This window comes from Condylura cristata, unplaced genomic scaffold (genome assembly GCF_000260355.1).
Source record: "Condylura cristata isolate star-nosed mole 26May11 unplaced genomic scaffold, ConCri1.0 scaffold00005, whole genome shotgun sequence".
In the NCBI taxonomy this organism is placed as follows: Eukaryota; Metazoa; Chordata; class Mammalia; order Eulipotyphla; family Talpidae; genus Condylura; species Condylura cristata.
The window spans coordinates 60129531-60145197 of record NW_004567106.1 but is presented as its reverse complement, the minus strand read 5'-3'; the positions used below and the strand labels follow the sequence as shown (position 1 = coordinate 60145197).

At 45.8% G+C, this 15667-nt stretch overlaps 1 protein-coding gene across 1 annotated transcript in view; it reads right to left on the bottom strand.

The window, feature by feature from the left end:
- Positions 1 to 3388: 3388 nt before the first annotated feature.
- The window catches only part of CPA2 (carboxypeptidase A2 (pancreatic)), a 21451-nt gene continuing 9172 nt past the window's right edge, over positions 3389 to 15667 (bottom strand). The window contains exons 7-11 of the mRNA XM_004677042.1: positions 14457 to 14567; positions 13273 to 13363; positions 11534 to 11733; positions 8840 to 8924; positions 3389 to 3627 (exon numbers count right to left, since the gene is read on the bottom strand). Of these exons, the coding sequence (XP_004677099.1) occupies positions 3440 to 3627; positions 8840 to 8924; positions 11534 to 11733; positions 13273 to 13363; positions 14457 to 14567 (675 nt within the window). The 3' untranslated portion in view covers positions 3389 to 3439. The remainder of the gene's footprint in view (positions 3628 to 8839; positions 8925 to 11533; positions 11734 to 13272; positions 13364 to 14456; positions 14568 to 15667) is intronic.

Genomic DNA, 15667 nt, shown 5'->3' with positions numbered 1-15667 from the left:
GGGCTGAGTCAAGCTGTGGTTATATAGAGGCTGAGGCAGACTCATATCCTCAAAAATGCAATTCCCAAACACTCTTGCACTGTGACCGTACCTCAGGCGGGCCACTACCTGTAAGCCGTTTCCATTCCTTCTGAGTGATAAAGACCAAGTAAGTTCCAAGAGGAACTTGCTCCTCAGGCTGCAAAAGTCTATGCAAAGGTACCACATAGCTCACTGATTGGTATCTAAACAGCGCTTTTTAAGGAAACAGGGAAGTCCCACAGTGCTGGATGGAATTTAATCTGATAGGCGAGGCCAGGGATAAGCCCACGATAGGGCTATCTCTAGTGTAATAATAAAGTGAAGGCTGTCAAAGAATTTCCACACCACTGCCAAGACCACATGTTGGACAAGCCAGGTCACAGTTTCACCAGAGTAGGTCATGGGACAAGAGTGTCTCCCATGTGATGGAGACCACATGTTGGACAAGCCAGGTCAGAGTTTCACCAAAGTAGGCCATGGGACAAGAGTGTGTCTCCCATGTGATGGAGCTGTCATGTAATTCTTAGGACTCCACTCAGAAAGGAGACATATGAGAGAAATGACATAGGAAGATTGGTTAGTATAAATAAATTATCGATTTTCCTTGGGGCCTGAGCAAAAGGTTCCATAGTACTATCAATAAGACTTTTGCTAGACTCAGAGCCTGGTGTCCGTTCCAGCAGATTAAATGGAAGACATTCTTGATCACCATGATGCTTCAGGGAGTCCAACACCTTCAAGGCTCCTGGGGAGCCCCAAGTCCCACAAGCCTCACAAAAGCCTGTCTAAGGCTTGATCGAGGACAATCTTTGTGAGGAGCTGAGGGGCTGGGGACTTCCTGTTTCCATGGTCTGCATTCTTTCTGTACTGCCCCCAAAGGAGTGGATTTAAACAAGGCTCATGGTTGGGGTATTAAAGAAAAATTACTCTGGCACTTGTAAGAAAGATTCTAAATATGGTAACAGGGAAGTGAGGGGGTTAATGGACAGAAAAATGCTATGAAATGCGAAAAACTTAGCTGTCAAGGGTGGGAGAAGAAGAACTGGATCAGCTCTTAAAGAGTGGGAGTGATGTAGCAGAAATTTCCTAAAAGTGACTTAAACAGGGTCCAAGTGCAAGAATGAGTCAAAAAGGGCTCACAGGAGCCTGTCTAAGGCTTCACGGAGGAGAGTCTTTGTGTGGAGCGGGGACCTCTTCTCTGGGTTCTTTTGTCCTTGGAACACTTAAACTGAACTTCTTGGCCCATGCTACCCCTCACCAAGGCGGGATTCTGGTTCACCAGCAGATTTCAGATTTGAAATTACTAACAAGGTAAACTGAGACTCGATCTGAGAGAAATGTGAACAAGAGAGATCAAATACCTAAAATTCTCCACAAGTCACTTCTCCCCTTCACTCCCCCGGAAAACTCCTCAACATGAAAAAAATCTAACGCCCTGTTGGAAGTGAACAGCTACACAGAAATTGTAGAATCTGACACCCAGGTTTGGTAGGCCACCAGGAAGAAGGAATATCCTTGTTTTGAGTCTCCACCATTTTTTTTTAAAGATTTATTTATTTATGCATACAGAACTGGGGTGCAGGCTAGAGGTGCAGGGGTGATAAGAGGCCTCATCAGAGACAGAGTGGGGAGCAGAACAGGCAGATGGACTGAAATACACTACTGTTGGGAACAGTGGGCGAGACAGGAAAGGTCTGCCGCGCCATGTGGTCACTCCCTGGCCAGGGATTGAGCTCATGCTGCTAGCTTCCCAGCACTGCACTTCTTTTTTTTAAATAACAGTTTATTTTCACATCATTTTGTACAGTTTTTTTTTGCCATCTCAATTGTAATCCCCACGGGGCCCCCATCACCAAGTCACCCGTGTGCCATCACCATAATCCCGTGCACTTGCCCCCCCCCCCGTTTTTGATCCCATTCCCCACTCCACCCCCACAGAATGTCTCTGGTCTATGGTTGTTCATTATTCTTGTTATTTTCTCGCCTGGTCCATTATACTCCTGCTATGAGTGAAACCATCCGGTATTTTTCTTTCTCTTTCTGGCTTATCTCACTAAGCATGATCTTTTCCAGCTCCATCCAAGTTGCTGCAAAAGACATGTGTTTCTCTTTTTTGGTTGCTGAGTAATATTCCATTGTATATATGTACTACATCTTTCTAATCCAGTCATCTACTTTTGGGCATCTGGGCTGCTTCCATGTTTTTCCAATTGTAAATAAAGCAGCAATAAACATGGGGGTGCAGGTATCTTTTTGAATCAGTGTTTTTGTGTCTTTTGGGTAGATACCTAGGAGTGGGATTGCTGGGTCGTAGGGAAGCTCCATGTTTAGCAGTTTGAGGAACCTCCAAACAATTTTCCATAGTGGTTGTACTAGTTTGCATTCCCACCAGCAGCCCAGCACTGCACTTTTAACCCATTGCACTACCAGGGAGGACCCTCCACCAGTTTGTATAATGCAGCTCCAGAAATGGAGCAGCAGGGCACAGGGGGACCAGAACACGCAGCGCCTAGCACAGTGTTTGTACCAAGTAGTTGCTTAATTAGTGCATCTTGAATAAATGAACTCAAACATCCCTTCCTCATTCCGAAATGCTACTCTGTCAAGATGAAGGGGCTGACACAGCCCACACATGGATGAAACTTGGAGACACTATGCTAAATAAAGTCAGTCACAAAGGGATCCGTACTGTACAATGTCACTGGTAGCAGATGCTGCGACTCAGCATATTCATCGAGACAGAAAGTAGGGTAGAGGTTACTGGGGCCAGGAGGAGAGAGGGTGGGAAGTTATTGTTTTCTGGGCACCAGGTGACAGGCTGGCATGAGTTTTAAAAGTCTGGAGCTGGCTAGTGGGAAGGTTCACACCACATTGTAAATATACTTGATGTTCCTGAATTGTAGACATTAAAAGTGAAAATGTTGGGCCCTCCCTGGGTTAAAGCACAGCACTACAAAGCTGGCCACAGCCACTTCAACATGAGTTTCATCCCCAGCCAGGGAGCTGACCCACGTGGCGTGGCAGACCTCTCCTGTCTCACCCGCTGTTCCCCTCAGCAGAGTTCTTGGTCAATCTGCCTGTCCTGCTCCCCACTCTATCTCTGGTGAATCCCCTCACTGCCCCTGCACCTTTGGCCTACACCCCAGCTCTGTGTGCATAAATAAATAAATCTTTTTTAAAAAAAGTTAAATTTTATAATGTGTCTATTTTACTATCATCTAGAAATTGTACAGGATGTTGGGAGCTTTTTGCTCAAGATGGATTGAGAGACAAAGATGAAGAGCTACAGCTGTGTTTTAGGACAACTTGCACTGACGAAATGAGGCCCCCACATCAGGATTAGAAAAAGGAGTCATCACAACTCAACTTTGCTTCAAATCAAAGAGTTTTTAATGGTGTTTGTTTACCGCCCAGAGCCCTAATAGGGATGGTCTCGCACGTGCTCCATGATGGTCTTCAAGCCAAGCCAGGTCTCACTGGCTGTGGGCAGGATCTGACTGGCTGGCAGAAGGAAGCCGTATCGACCAGTGTCTCTCAGCTCAAAGGCAAATGAGTATTTGATGCCAGAGTCATAAGCCCAGTCAATGCTTCCACCACTGGCTTGGTCTGAAGGGCAAATGAGAAGACAGTTTGGTTATGCTGTTCCCACTGGCCTCCACATTAAGTTCCACCATTACCAAGGGTCAACCAGGCTCCTACACACAGGGACCATGAGCGCAGTGAGCGCTTAGTAGGGAACAAGCTTACCAAAAAAAGTAGATTCATTTGAGAAGCAAAGCGTATTTAAATGAACACCGTACTTAGTTCTCCTTTGGTGTCTTTGGGCTCTCTGGCTTGACCCACCCATTTGGGATTCAGTCTGCTCCCCCCAAATAGGCACCACCTACAACTTCGTGACCACATCATGTCCTTCTAGGCATGTGCTAGGCAGACACTGTGTCCTCTGGGGGCGGGGGGGAAGAGGCAGTGCAAATGGAGTGAGAGACTTTGTCTCATCCTCAGGGACCTGGAGTGTAAGGGTGGAGCTGGCTTGGCTTTGATGCCAAACAGAACACCCCCATGCAGGGTGACGGGTTAAACCAACAGAGTGAGGTACACCTGTGTGGTGTGTGGCCACTGACGTGAAAGATGATGAAGGAAGGTGGCATTAGCCTACAAATAGCTAGAGCAACCATGACTCAGATGGGTTGAGCAATGGGTCAGCTCTGAGGCCCCTCCCAGAGATGGCGGGGTAGAGGTCAAATGGAGGACATAGTTGGGGCTGAGAGGAAGGAAGCCACCTACTCCCTAAGAACAAAGCTGGGCAAAGAGGAAGACCACTCCAGGGAAGAGGAGGATGAATGGTTAATACTGTGAATGAACACTGTGAAATCCTTTAACTTATGCCTTTGCCTTCACCCCCATCAGCTATGGCAGCACTTGGTGAGTAACACAGAAATCATGGTCCAACTTGAATTAAATCCCCCCAGGGACCAAAATTACTAACTTATACCTCTGATGATTCTACACAACCAAGTCTACTGAAGTCCATGGTAGACAAAACACTGGCTTGAGATGGAGTCCTGACTCAGAAAATCATTAGCTGAGTGACTTAGGCAGGTCCCTTATCTTTCTGAATCCCAGATGCTTCAGTTGTCAAAAATGGATAATAGTACTATTTGTTTTGCTGGGCACTGAGAATAGATAATGATTGTATTTCCAACCCTTTCTGGGGACTCGCCAAATGTGTTAGGCACTGTGCTATATGCTGCTTCATGTAATTTCCAACTGGGTCACCAGGTAGAACTAATATTATTCCCATCGTTGCAGATGAGGAAATTGAGGCTCAGCAAGCAAGATTAAATGAAGGATCTGGAAGAATGGAGGGAGTTGGGCATTCAATAAATGTCTGTTGTGATCTTAACGATCATTATCAAGAAGTGACTAGGACCTTACCAATGTTGGACCACATTGAGGATCAAAGAAACTGGAGGAGAGCGGTTCACAAGAAACTAAACAGCCGCATTTACAGAGTGCTTTCCAGTTAGTAAACACTTCATTCCACATCCTATCTTGTGAGCATCTGACAACCCACTTTACAGATGAAGAAACTGAGGATGAGTCACCTGCCCCAGACTACCTGGTTCTAAAATGGGGAGCTATAACCCAAATCCAAGGTCCCCATGGTTTGTGGGGTTTTTCTTTCCCCTGCATCTCTGGAAAAGCACTCAAGCAATATCTTCTCCTGCACCAAATGCCTTTTGTGCTGCTTGTCACAGCCCTTTCCCAATGCCTGGGAAGTGTCTCACTGGCCACAGAAACCCTGCCCCCTCCTGCATGAGTGACACAGGTGTTCAGCCTCAAGTTGCATATCAATGTGGGGCAGGAGGCAAAAGTATTCAGTGGGACTAGTTCCCAAGGCGGTGTTTGTCCAAGCTGGAGTGAAGCCAGGATAAAGGAGAACCGAGTTGCCCTGGGCGGAGAAGCAGTCAGAACTTCCTTGACCACTAAAGGCAAGGTTCCAGCAGATGACACAGCACACCCTATATGTGTCCTAACCGTGCTCACTAGAGAATCTTCAACATCCACTCCCTTACCAGGAAAATCACACTAAGCCTCAGCACCCCCCACCCCGGGTCGACCTTCAAAATATCTCAGATAGGAGGTATTTCTAAAATTCCTTGTAATAATGTAGCCAGGCCCCCACGGGAGGAGGGGAGTCTCAAGGGCCTAGGCTGTCGTTCCGATGACATTCTGAACTCCAGGCTCCACTCAGAGGCTGCCAACCAGAGAAAATGGGCATTCCTCTGCCTCAAGTGGCCACCCAAGGCCTGCCTTCCTGCCACCACTCAGAGGACCTGCCTCCCTGGAGATTCCTTCACCAAAAAGAGGGACAAAACCATATGGAATGCAGTTCAAAGGGCTGGGTGGCTAGAAGCAGCTCAGTCTTAGAGAAAACAGCCTTGGAAATATGTAAAAAGAGCTCCACTGTCTTCATTTCGTTTGACTTGGTGATCTTGCCTTGGGTACACACCAAAGATTATCTAAACAAAAACGAGGTCTGTTCCCACATAGTCATAAGAACCTTATTGAACTAAGCGTTGACGCAATCCAAGGGCCCAATAACTGGAATAACGAAAAACGTTAGACAGAAAATAGAACACAGACATTGATTACAAATGCATTTGTGTGCATTGACAAAATCATTAATAAATGGAACATGCTAATAAAATATGATGAGTCCTGGACTCTGCTTTTTCCTACGAAGTTTTGTTTAATTCATCATAATAGCAAAAAGTAATGTGAAAAAAAGAGACTTCTGTAATGCTACCAGGTCGGCAGAATCTGGATCTCTATCAAGAGTTCTAGGTATGTTGACAACACTGTTCGCCTGCTGCTCTCCAAACACCCTTTAAGAAAGCCTAGCAAGACTCGCGGGGGTGTGTCCTTCGGAGCCCTGGCCATGCCCAGGCCCAGCTCTGCAGACTCGCCACCCACTCCAGCCTGGGCCACCACGTCTGCGTGTCCTGCCGCTGCCTGCGGCTGCCTTCCTCCCCGATCCTGGAACGGCACCCACCTCTTTCCAGTCTCTGTCCAATGCAAAATATGTAAGTTTCTGACCTCAAAAAATGCAACTGTCCATTCTGTTTCTCCTTCCCTTCTCACCCACTGAAGATCATCTTCTCTCCTGCTTCCAGCTGCTCTCACCATCCTCCGAAAATACTCAGTTAATGTCACTGATAGGCTAGTGACAAAAGTCCAGTCAAACATTTTATTGTCATGTTTGACCTTCCCTGGCTTTGATTATCATTAATCACCATCTCCTTTGCAACCAGTGCTCCAGCCTGGCTGTCTCTCCACTTCTCTGCCAGCCCTGCTATGTGTCCCTCCGTCACCACTGACCCCTTCTGCTCCTACCATTTTGGCCTTATCCACAGACCCACAGCTCTTCCCCATCCAAACGTCCTCCTTGGTCTCCTGTTCTAACCACCTACTTTACAGTCAACTTCTTTTTGTTTTTGTTTTTAAGATTTTTATTATTTATTACTGTGGAACAGGCCAGAGGCGCAGGTGTGGTCACAGGATTCACCAGAGGAGTCACCAGAGACAGAATGGGGAGCAGAACAGGCAGATGGACGAAGTGCACTGCTGAGGGGAGCAGCAGGCAAGTCAGGAGAGATCTGCCACAACATGTGGGTCACCTCCAGGGCTGGGAGTGGGACTTGCACCAAAGTGGCTGCGGCTGCAGCTCGCTTGCACTGCTGCACCTTAACCGACTGCGCCGCCAGGGAGGGCCCTCTACAGTCAACTAGCCGAAATCTCTCTGCAGAGTCCTGAGGCCATGTTGCCCAAACCCTATAGGACACGTGTATCCACTCCAAAGATCTCAATCTCAGAATGTCCAGATTGAATTCCTTATCTTTCCAAGCCAACCTTTTACCTCCCCCCCCCAGGTTAATGGCACCATTCAATGAGAATTCAGGGAGAAATTCAGGCAAAAAAAGCCTTTTGGTTTTACCAACTAAATGTCTCCCTTTATCCTCACCAGTACTGTTCTCTTCAGACCATCATCTGTCTTTCCCCAAAACTCTTCCTCATCTTCCTGTGGGATGCTCCAACAGAGAGTCCATCTATCACTTTGGCTGCCAACATTTCATCTAAAACATGATGCCTAGAACACGACCCTGCCGAAGACTCTTCAATGTCTTCCAGAACCATTGGGGTTAAAATCTAAACTCCTTATCTTACCACACAAAACCCCAAACTCCCCCACTCCCTTTCATTCCAGCCATCCCAAACCTCCCTCTCACTCCCAAAGCCCCTCCTGCATGTCCATACTTGTAGGCTTTTGTATGAACTGTTAACCAACCAGAATGTTCCACCCTACTCTCATTCTCTAGCTACGTGGTAGTCAACCTTCAAAATCCTGCCCTTTGCCTACCTGCAGCTTTTCCTGACTCTTCGACTGTCCAACCCCCGCCCCCAACTTTCTAATCTTTTGTTCCATGGGCAGTCTACTATCCCACATATCATTTGTCTTCCTGTTTGTCTTTCATATTAAACAGTGAGTTCTCTGTGGGTCCATTATGTCTCCAAGACCTGGCACAGTGATTAGTACATAATGGATATTCAATGTAAGTGTGCTGAATAGGGTGCTGCTTATAAGAGGCATTTCTTTAAAGAATTCTTGGACATAGGAACACTAGGGAAGTCCTGGATATTCAACTGAGGGGTCTTGAGTGTGTAACTTTATCCATAAGGGAGTGGGGAGCCTTCGGGGGGATTCCAAAATCTGCATGAAGGAACATGAGGACTTCCCACTTCACTGCAGTTGTTTCTAGCTTGGGTTCTCATCCACTGTAGCACAGCGGGCTCCCCAGACTTATTCCTGACATGGCCACCCATTCCTGACTTGCACCTCTCTGGGTCTCCCCAAACTCTGTATGGACAAATGACTGCAACTGAATCTACCCACTGAACATCTGGTTCTCTAAAAGAGATGCACCGTTCTGTTCCTACGCATAGTCCACACAACTCATGCTCAGGCATGTGTCCCTCTTAGCCAGGAAAGGGAAAGTTAATGAAAGTGTGTGACTTAAGGACCAGATGTTGATAAAGGCCCATTTCAAACACAGAGATCCCACCTAATGAGCATGAGATGTAAGATCAGGACAAACAGAAAGAGAAGCAGAAGTTCTTTGCTGTAGATATTACCTAGCAAGCATCTCATGGTGAAGGCTGGGTTCCAGGTATCCCTTTCTTATCAGGGTACTGGCCCCAAATCACAGGATCTCTGCCCTCTTAGGGGGCCGTCTGTAAAAACACGGTAGATACTCACAGATGACTGAGCAGATGGGTCCCACCCTGTAGCTGGTGCCGTGCAGGCTGGCAACAGACTGGGCAGCTCTTTGAGCCACTTCGTTCTGGAACGAGAGAACCAAAGAAAAGTGGGTGTATGTCACTTGTCTCTTGGAAGCATACATGTCCCATGGCAGACTGTAATGATGAACCCAGGAAGATGAACTGAGATTCCTGGTGAATCGAGGCTATGCTCTTTTTGTTTCAACCGTTTTCACTGAGAAGTTCACTTCTGTTGTCTTGAAAATACCACGAAGACCCTCATTGTTTATGTGATCATTTAGGTGTCTGCAGGACACCAGGAATGTTATTTTCCTAGCAAATTTCCTTTTTCAGGAGAATACAAAGAGCATGGCTGGCCCTCCCTGATGGCACAACGGGCTAGGATGCAGCAGTGCAAGCTAGCAGCAGCCGCTTCAGCATGAGTTCAGAGGTGACCCACATGGCACAGCAGACCTCTCCTGACCGGCCCACTGCTCCCCTCAGCAGTGTACTTCCTCAGTCTGCCTGTTCTGCTCCCCACTCTGTCTCTGGTGAACCCTCTCATTGCCCCGAGCCTCTGGCCTGTAGCCCAGTTCTGTATGCATAAATCAATAAGTCTTTTAAAAAATTTAAAAAAAAATAAAAGAGCGTGGCTGGAAGGGGCTACAACGAATGTGTTCTGACCCCAGGATGTACTGGGAAATTTGATTGTTTTTTTTTCCACGAGTTCCCTACATTGGCTTATTTCCCTATGATTGTCTCTTTTTCCAAGCAGAGCTCAGCAAAATATTTTCCATTATTGGAGGGTTCCAATTTTGACTGATTGAGGCTTTACTGTCCTTGCTAGGGATAAATGTAAGGTCTTGAACTTAGGTCCAGGAAAACAACTGTACAATTACCAGATGGGGGAAACCTGGCGCGGCAGAATCCTCCGAGAGCCTGAGGGTTTCGGTTGTCAGTGAGCCCAGCATGAGTCAACGACACAGGGCTACTGCCAGAAAATGAATGTGACCCTCAACTGCACGAGCAGAAGTACACAGTCCGGACGCGCGCAGTATGGCCACGCTCTGCTCTGGGCTGGTTAATCCACAGCGTGAGTTTTACCTTCACTGCTGGGAGCTACCTTGAAGAACACAGACCAACCAAGGCAGGTTTGGAAATAGCAACCAGGCAGGTGAGGGGACTTGGGCCCACGCTATGGCTGCTTAAAGGAACTGGGGGTATTTAATCGCAAAAAGGGGGATCCCTAGGAGAAGCTGGCTGCTGGTCATTCTGATAATTACTGAATTTGCCTCTCAAAGGAAACTAAACCTGACGAACAAGACGATAAGCCAGTCTGGTGGGTGATAACCACAGGAGAAAACTTTGACTCTCTATAAAGCAAAACTCAAACAATCACAGAAGCCCAACATAAAATGGGTTCCCTTGAATTCAGGAAGCCATGGAATCACACACTGTAATTGAGCCCAGCTTTGGATAATTTATGGTTCTCTGGATCTACTAAAGGCATCTCTGGATCTACTAACACCTAAAGGTTTTTGGGGGGTTTTTTTGTTTTTTTTTTTAAGATATATTTATTTGTGCATACAGAACTGGGGTACAGGCCAGAGGCTCAGGGGTGGTGAGAGGCTTCACCAGAGACAGAGTGGGGAGCAGAACAGGCAGATCATCAAAGTACACTGCTGAGAGGAGCAGCGGGCGGGTCAGGAGAGGTCTGCCACACCATGTGGTCACCTCCGGGGCAGGCGGGAATCGAACTCATGCGAAAGTGGCTTCAGCTTCTCAGTGCTGTGCTTTAACCCGCTGCGCCACCAGGGAGGGCCACCTAAAGGTTTTTTAACCCTGACATTCTTTCTTTCCTCCCCTTTCCCAGCCCCCAAATCCACCTTGAGTGATAATGCTCAACATCAAACTCCTGAAAACTGTCCTAAAGACAAATTAATTGTCCTAAAGATGAATTAATTAAACATCCAACTGTTGAGATGAAAAATACACCTGAATTAAAATAATCTATTCCATTTCTGCCGACGGCTGCTGACAATAATCTATTTGAAAGTAAATTGACCAAAAGGTTCCATCTCAGGGCTTATCTCTAACATACAGGTTGCAAAAACCAAGCCTAAAAGCCAAATTGGAAATATTTGCACATTTTCTTAGTTGGAGATAGCTCTCGCTCAATTGTAAGCAATCTCCTGACATGTCACCACCCAACTTATGGCTGCCCAGAGTTTTGCTAATTCCTGACACAGGAAAGATGAGGGATGACATTAAGTTATGGAAGTGAGCATTTCACCAGCACATCTGGCAGGCGGGTCACAGCACTGAAGCACCGAGAAGGTGCCAGACCAGGAGCGGGGAGTCAGTTCACTTGGTGGCAAGCACCTGACTACAGATACAGAGCCTCTAGTCCAAACCCAAGTGGTTATTTCCTAAGTGATAAAAAGTTCATTCTTGGGAATTTACGGTCAACTCAGGCTTAATTCAGCTAGACTAAGGCAACAAAAATTTCACAATTATACTGTCCAAGGGAACTTAACTTAGCAAAGTCCACAACTAAACTCACAAACCTTTACCTGCAACACAATTTTCTCAGTAGTTGGATGGATTAACAGCTCATCCCACCTTTGCAACCTGTCACTCATCTAATCAGCACCTAACCATCTGTGGCTGAGCTGAAGCCTCAGAAACTCACCAGTTCATCAAAGCTATCTGACTTGGTGCATTTGTATCCATAGGGGTACATCAGCAGCTGGGAATAGCTGTGGATGGTAATGAAGGCCTTGATTTTTCCATGACTCTTGATAAAGTCCACAATGGAACGCACTTCAGGCTCAGAGTTGGCACTGGGTCCGTGGTATGAATCAGAGCAAGGGTTGTTGCTGGCTCCGGGCCCTAATGGGATGCAGAAGCAGCCGGTGAGAACAGTGCGCTTAAGGAGACATTGGATGGAGTTGGGTCCCTCACATACCTAAGTTCCTCCTCTGGAAACCAGAGCAAGACCGGTGTTGGATAAGGTCAAGTTGCTACCTGAGAGCAGTGGGGAAGCCTAACTGAAGAGATTCTGGACACAGCTCCTCTTTTTAAAAATATGGTTCCTCTATGTGGCAGAAAGAGCTATCAAATTAGATCATCTCCTCTCTGTGGGAGTTTGTTGGAAGAAAAGCTACATTTAATATTATAGATGGAATTCCTGCACTGGGTGGGAGTTGAACAAGCTCTTTTTCTGGGCTCCCTTCCAATTCTTTCGGTCCAAGAGTAGAAGATTCTATGCATCTGTGCTTATAAGTCATAACACCGCAAATGCGAGGAACCTCTGACACCCTTTCTACAGTAAGGAAATCATGACTACGCAGCACAAGGCCACCTCTGGCCTTGATTTTCTCAATAGCTAGAGTGACTCATGACCACTGAAGAAAGCCCACCAGCCAAGCTCTGAATGCCAGAGACTCACTGGACAGGCAAGGGCTGGGACTCCCCAGAGTCCCTGCGTGAAATGGACAAAGTGTAACTGCAATTTGTGGCCTTATTTTAAGATTCTTTTAATAAAAATAAATTTCAGGGAAAACACGGCATTGAATTGTCGGGCATTGTTTGGATCTAATGCTTTGATTTTTTTTTTTCCTATGCTAAAAAAAAAAAAAGAATTGTCAAAGCAATGAATGAAGTTGCCACCTGTCCACAGTCCATCACAACTCAGTTCCCTAGGTGTCCCTTCTTGGTTCAATGCCTCTCATTAATTCGTCTTACCAATATGTAGTGCTTTGTGTTCCAACACTGGATTTAGTGTTAGGAATGCCACGGTGAAAAAAGACAGTTTGTAACCTCACAGTTATCATACCTAATGAGTAAAATCCAAACAAATTTCATTTCTGTGATTAGGGAAACAAGGGGGTTTTAACTGGTGCCTGAAAGCATAAAGGAACCCCTCAATTTAGCCTGCCACTGAACTCGAAAAAATTAGAGCTGCAAGTCAACAAAGCCTGAGCAGAGAGCTAATATTTTCTCTTTGAATCTATTTTGAAAATCAATCTCTTAATCCTATTTGTACTTCTTTTTTATTTTCTTTCTCGAAACATCCATAGATGATGTAATGTTTCTCCTCCGAATAGATCCTAACGCCCTCTAGTGGCTGGTTTGGGGAGGCTTCCTGAGGCCTCTGCCATTGTACAAAGTCTCTTTCAAAGAGGCTCTCAGAGGCTAAGCCCGACTACAGCTTGTGGGAAAACCAAGATGTGAGACAAAATACATTAATGCTGCTAGGGAAGTCCTGAGACAGCACTGTGCGCCTCGAAAGGCAACATACTTAGGTGTTTTTCAAATAGATTTTTAAATGGTTCGAATCCTGAATGGGCTTAACAGGCTGACAGTTCTTCAGAGCCAGGCAAAATTTTCTGAGCCGACCGCCCGCCCGGGGCAAGTCCCTGTGCTCACCTGCGAAACCCGCGTCCCAGTTTCTGTTAGGATCGACACCAACGCAGAAGCTTCCAGGCACCTTAGACCGGGTCTTCCGCCACATACGATTCTTTACAATCCCACAGAAAAGGAATAGGGGGTTGGGAGGGAAAGAGAGGTGGTCATTCAACTGATGAGAAGGTCCTTAGAATTCTGTCAATTTCCCTCGCTACCCCCATAAATGCCCCTTTGGGATTACATTCATTTCCCTTGTCCGTAGATGTGTCCACTCGTCCTCATACCAGGTCCCGCCTGAGGAGTCTCACCCAGCTGAGAAGGGAATATTCCCCAGTGACTACCTGCCAAACCACGTTCCATAGAACACCAGTTCTAGTTAATGTTAACAGCAAAAAGCAAAACCAAACCCAAAAAGTGGGGGGAGAAAGCATGTTATGTGATAAAATACTTGAGAAAAGATAGCGCTAAATTGGCTAATTTATTTCAGAGCTTTCAGGGAGGTGTTTTTTAATGTTTTGTTTTGTTTTGAAACGCACCTCCAAGAGAAGGATACAGTTGGGGTTCTTCCCAAACTTGACTGTGGAACCCATTATTCACAGGGTACCACACGAGCTGAGTACTGGGAACTGTACGTGTTCCCGCTGAACACGCTACTGTAGTTCAAAAAATAAACTTGAAGCTCTAATTCATTTTGAATATACGTGGGGTCACGGTTGCCACAATAGAGTTTTGTGATGAGATTTTTTAAGGAAAAAAAGAAGAAAGTGCCTCACTCCTTTTAGTGAAACTACAGAGGATTTCTTCTGCAGATTCGAAGTTAGACTCTAGACATACTGCACAGCTTCCCGAAACCCTGCGACAAGCTGTCAGCAAGTAACATCCGCCTCCTCTTTTCTATCAACCCTACTACAAAAACACAGAGATAATTGGAGCAAATCTCCTAGGTGACTCATGGTGAACACGAAGCTCAAAAAGCCCAGCCTCACAGCGAAATGGGCTCTGACCGAGGCGATAGGTAAAGGCGCAGTGTGTTGGAATAAGACGTGATAATAAACTCCGCTCTGCTTCAGCAAGGGGGCCCCTGAGCGAGTAAGTGTTCCATCTTGGGCAAATCAGGGACAGAAAGATTGCTTTTCTTTGTTTTCAAAGTTCTTGCACATCTCTTTCGACTCCAGTTGAAGAGGAATTAAAAAGTTCAAGCTTACTTTGGTTTGAGAGAAGACGTAGCCGTCGGGGTTTGTGACAGGCAGCAGGAAGATATCCATCTTGTCCAAAAGGGAAGTAATGAATGGGTCAGTTCCATAATCAGTGGCGATCTGCACAGAGACAACAACACATGTCAATCTAAGGCTCCCTTTCGCTGAGGAAAATGGAACAGAATATTACAGCAATGTGTTTTTTCCAAATATGAGCCAGGGATCACTACTGGTTAATGAGTTTTCTAAACTACAATCCAATCTTCTTCACTGTCAATATGTTCAACATGCCAGTGTTTTTACTTCTATTTCTTGCCAGAAAAATTTACTTCCGATAAATAAGAATCCCGTATCACTTCTCCATTCTCTCTGAGAAGCAGAATTCCTCCTATTAAACCTAGCGAGGCATTGGTGAGCAATAGTGTATGTGGCTTGTAAAGACCTATAACCAAAGACATTTTTTTCAGTTTCCCTTAATCACCAAAAGTGCTCACAACTAACATCAGATTACTTAAATATGCAGAGACTTTTCTAAAGATACCGAGAACCGGTTAAAATCCATTTGGGGAATTAAATTTCTACTTGAGATCAATTGCAGTAGAGTTGAAGTTTCTGCTGGATTAAAATTTATTCATTTCCTGTGCTCAGCCAACCTAAGGCATTATTATTCAACTGTTAAATATCCATTTCATAATACCCTAAAGGTAACCGCATTTTAATTGAAGGGAAAAATGTATCAGCCGGTATGCACGTGGTTGCACATGCTTGAATGAGCTGATGTGGATTGATTTCCTTTGCTCATGAATTAACATTCTGATTTATAGCGTGTCATTTTTGAATTACTTAAGAAATACCAGACTGGGTCACACCCAGGCCAGTGTCCTGACTCCAATTCCCACCAACATGTGAAAGAGAAGTATTGCTACACCCTGACTTTCAAAATCAGATTCAGAAAAATTTTCAGAACCACCCAACAGCTCTTAACTAATTGGCTCCATAGGTCAAAGTAAACTCTTTTAGCACCTGCTTAAATATTTTATCTGAGCCTCTTTTCTTATTTTATAGATTTAGCTCGATCTAGCACATCCTGTCTCAGACCTCAGACTTGGAGGCAGCAAGGCAATTTTTCTCTCCTCTGTGCTTATGCTGAAACCTGACGCTGGGGTCCTTCCAGACTCCCTCTCAATCGCTTCTAGCCGGCTGCATTTTCAATGGAGCAC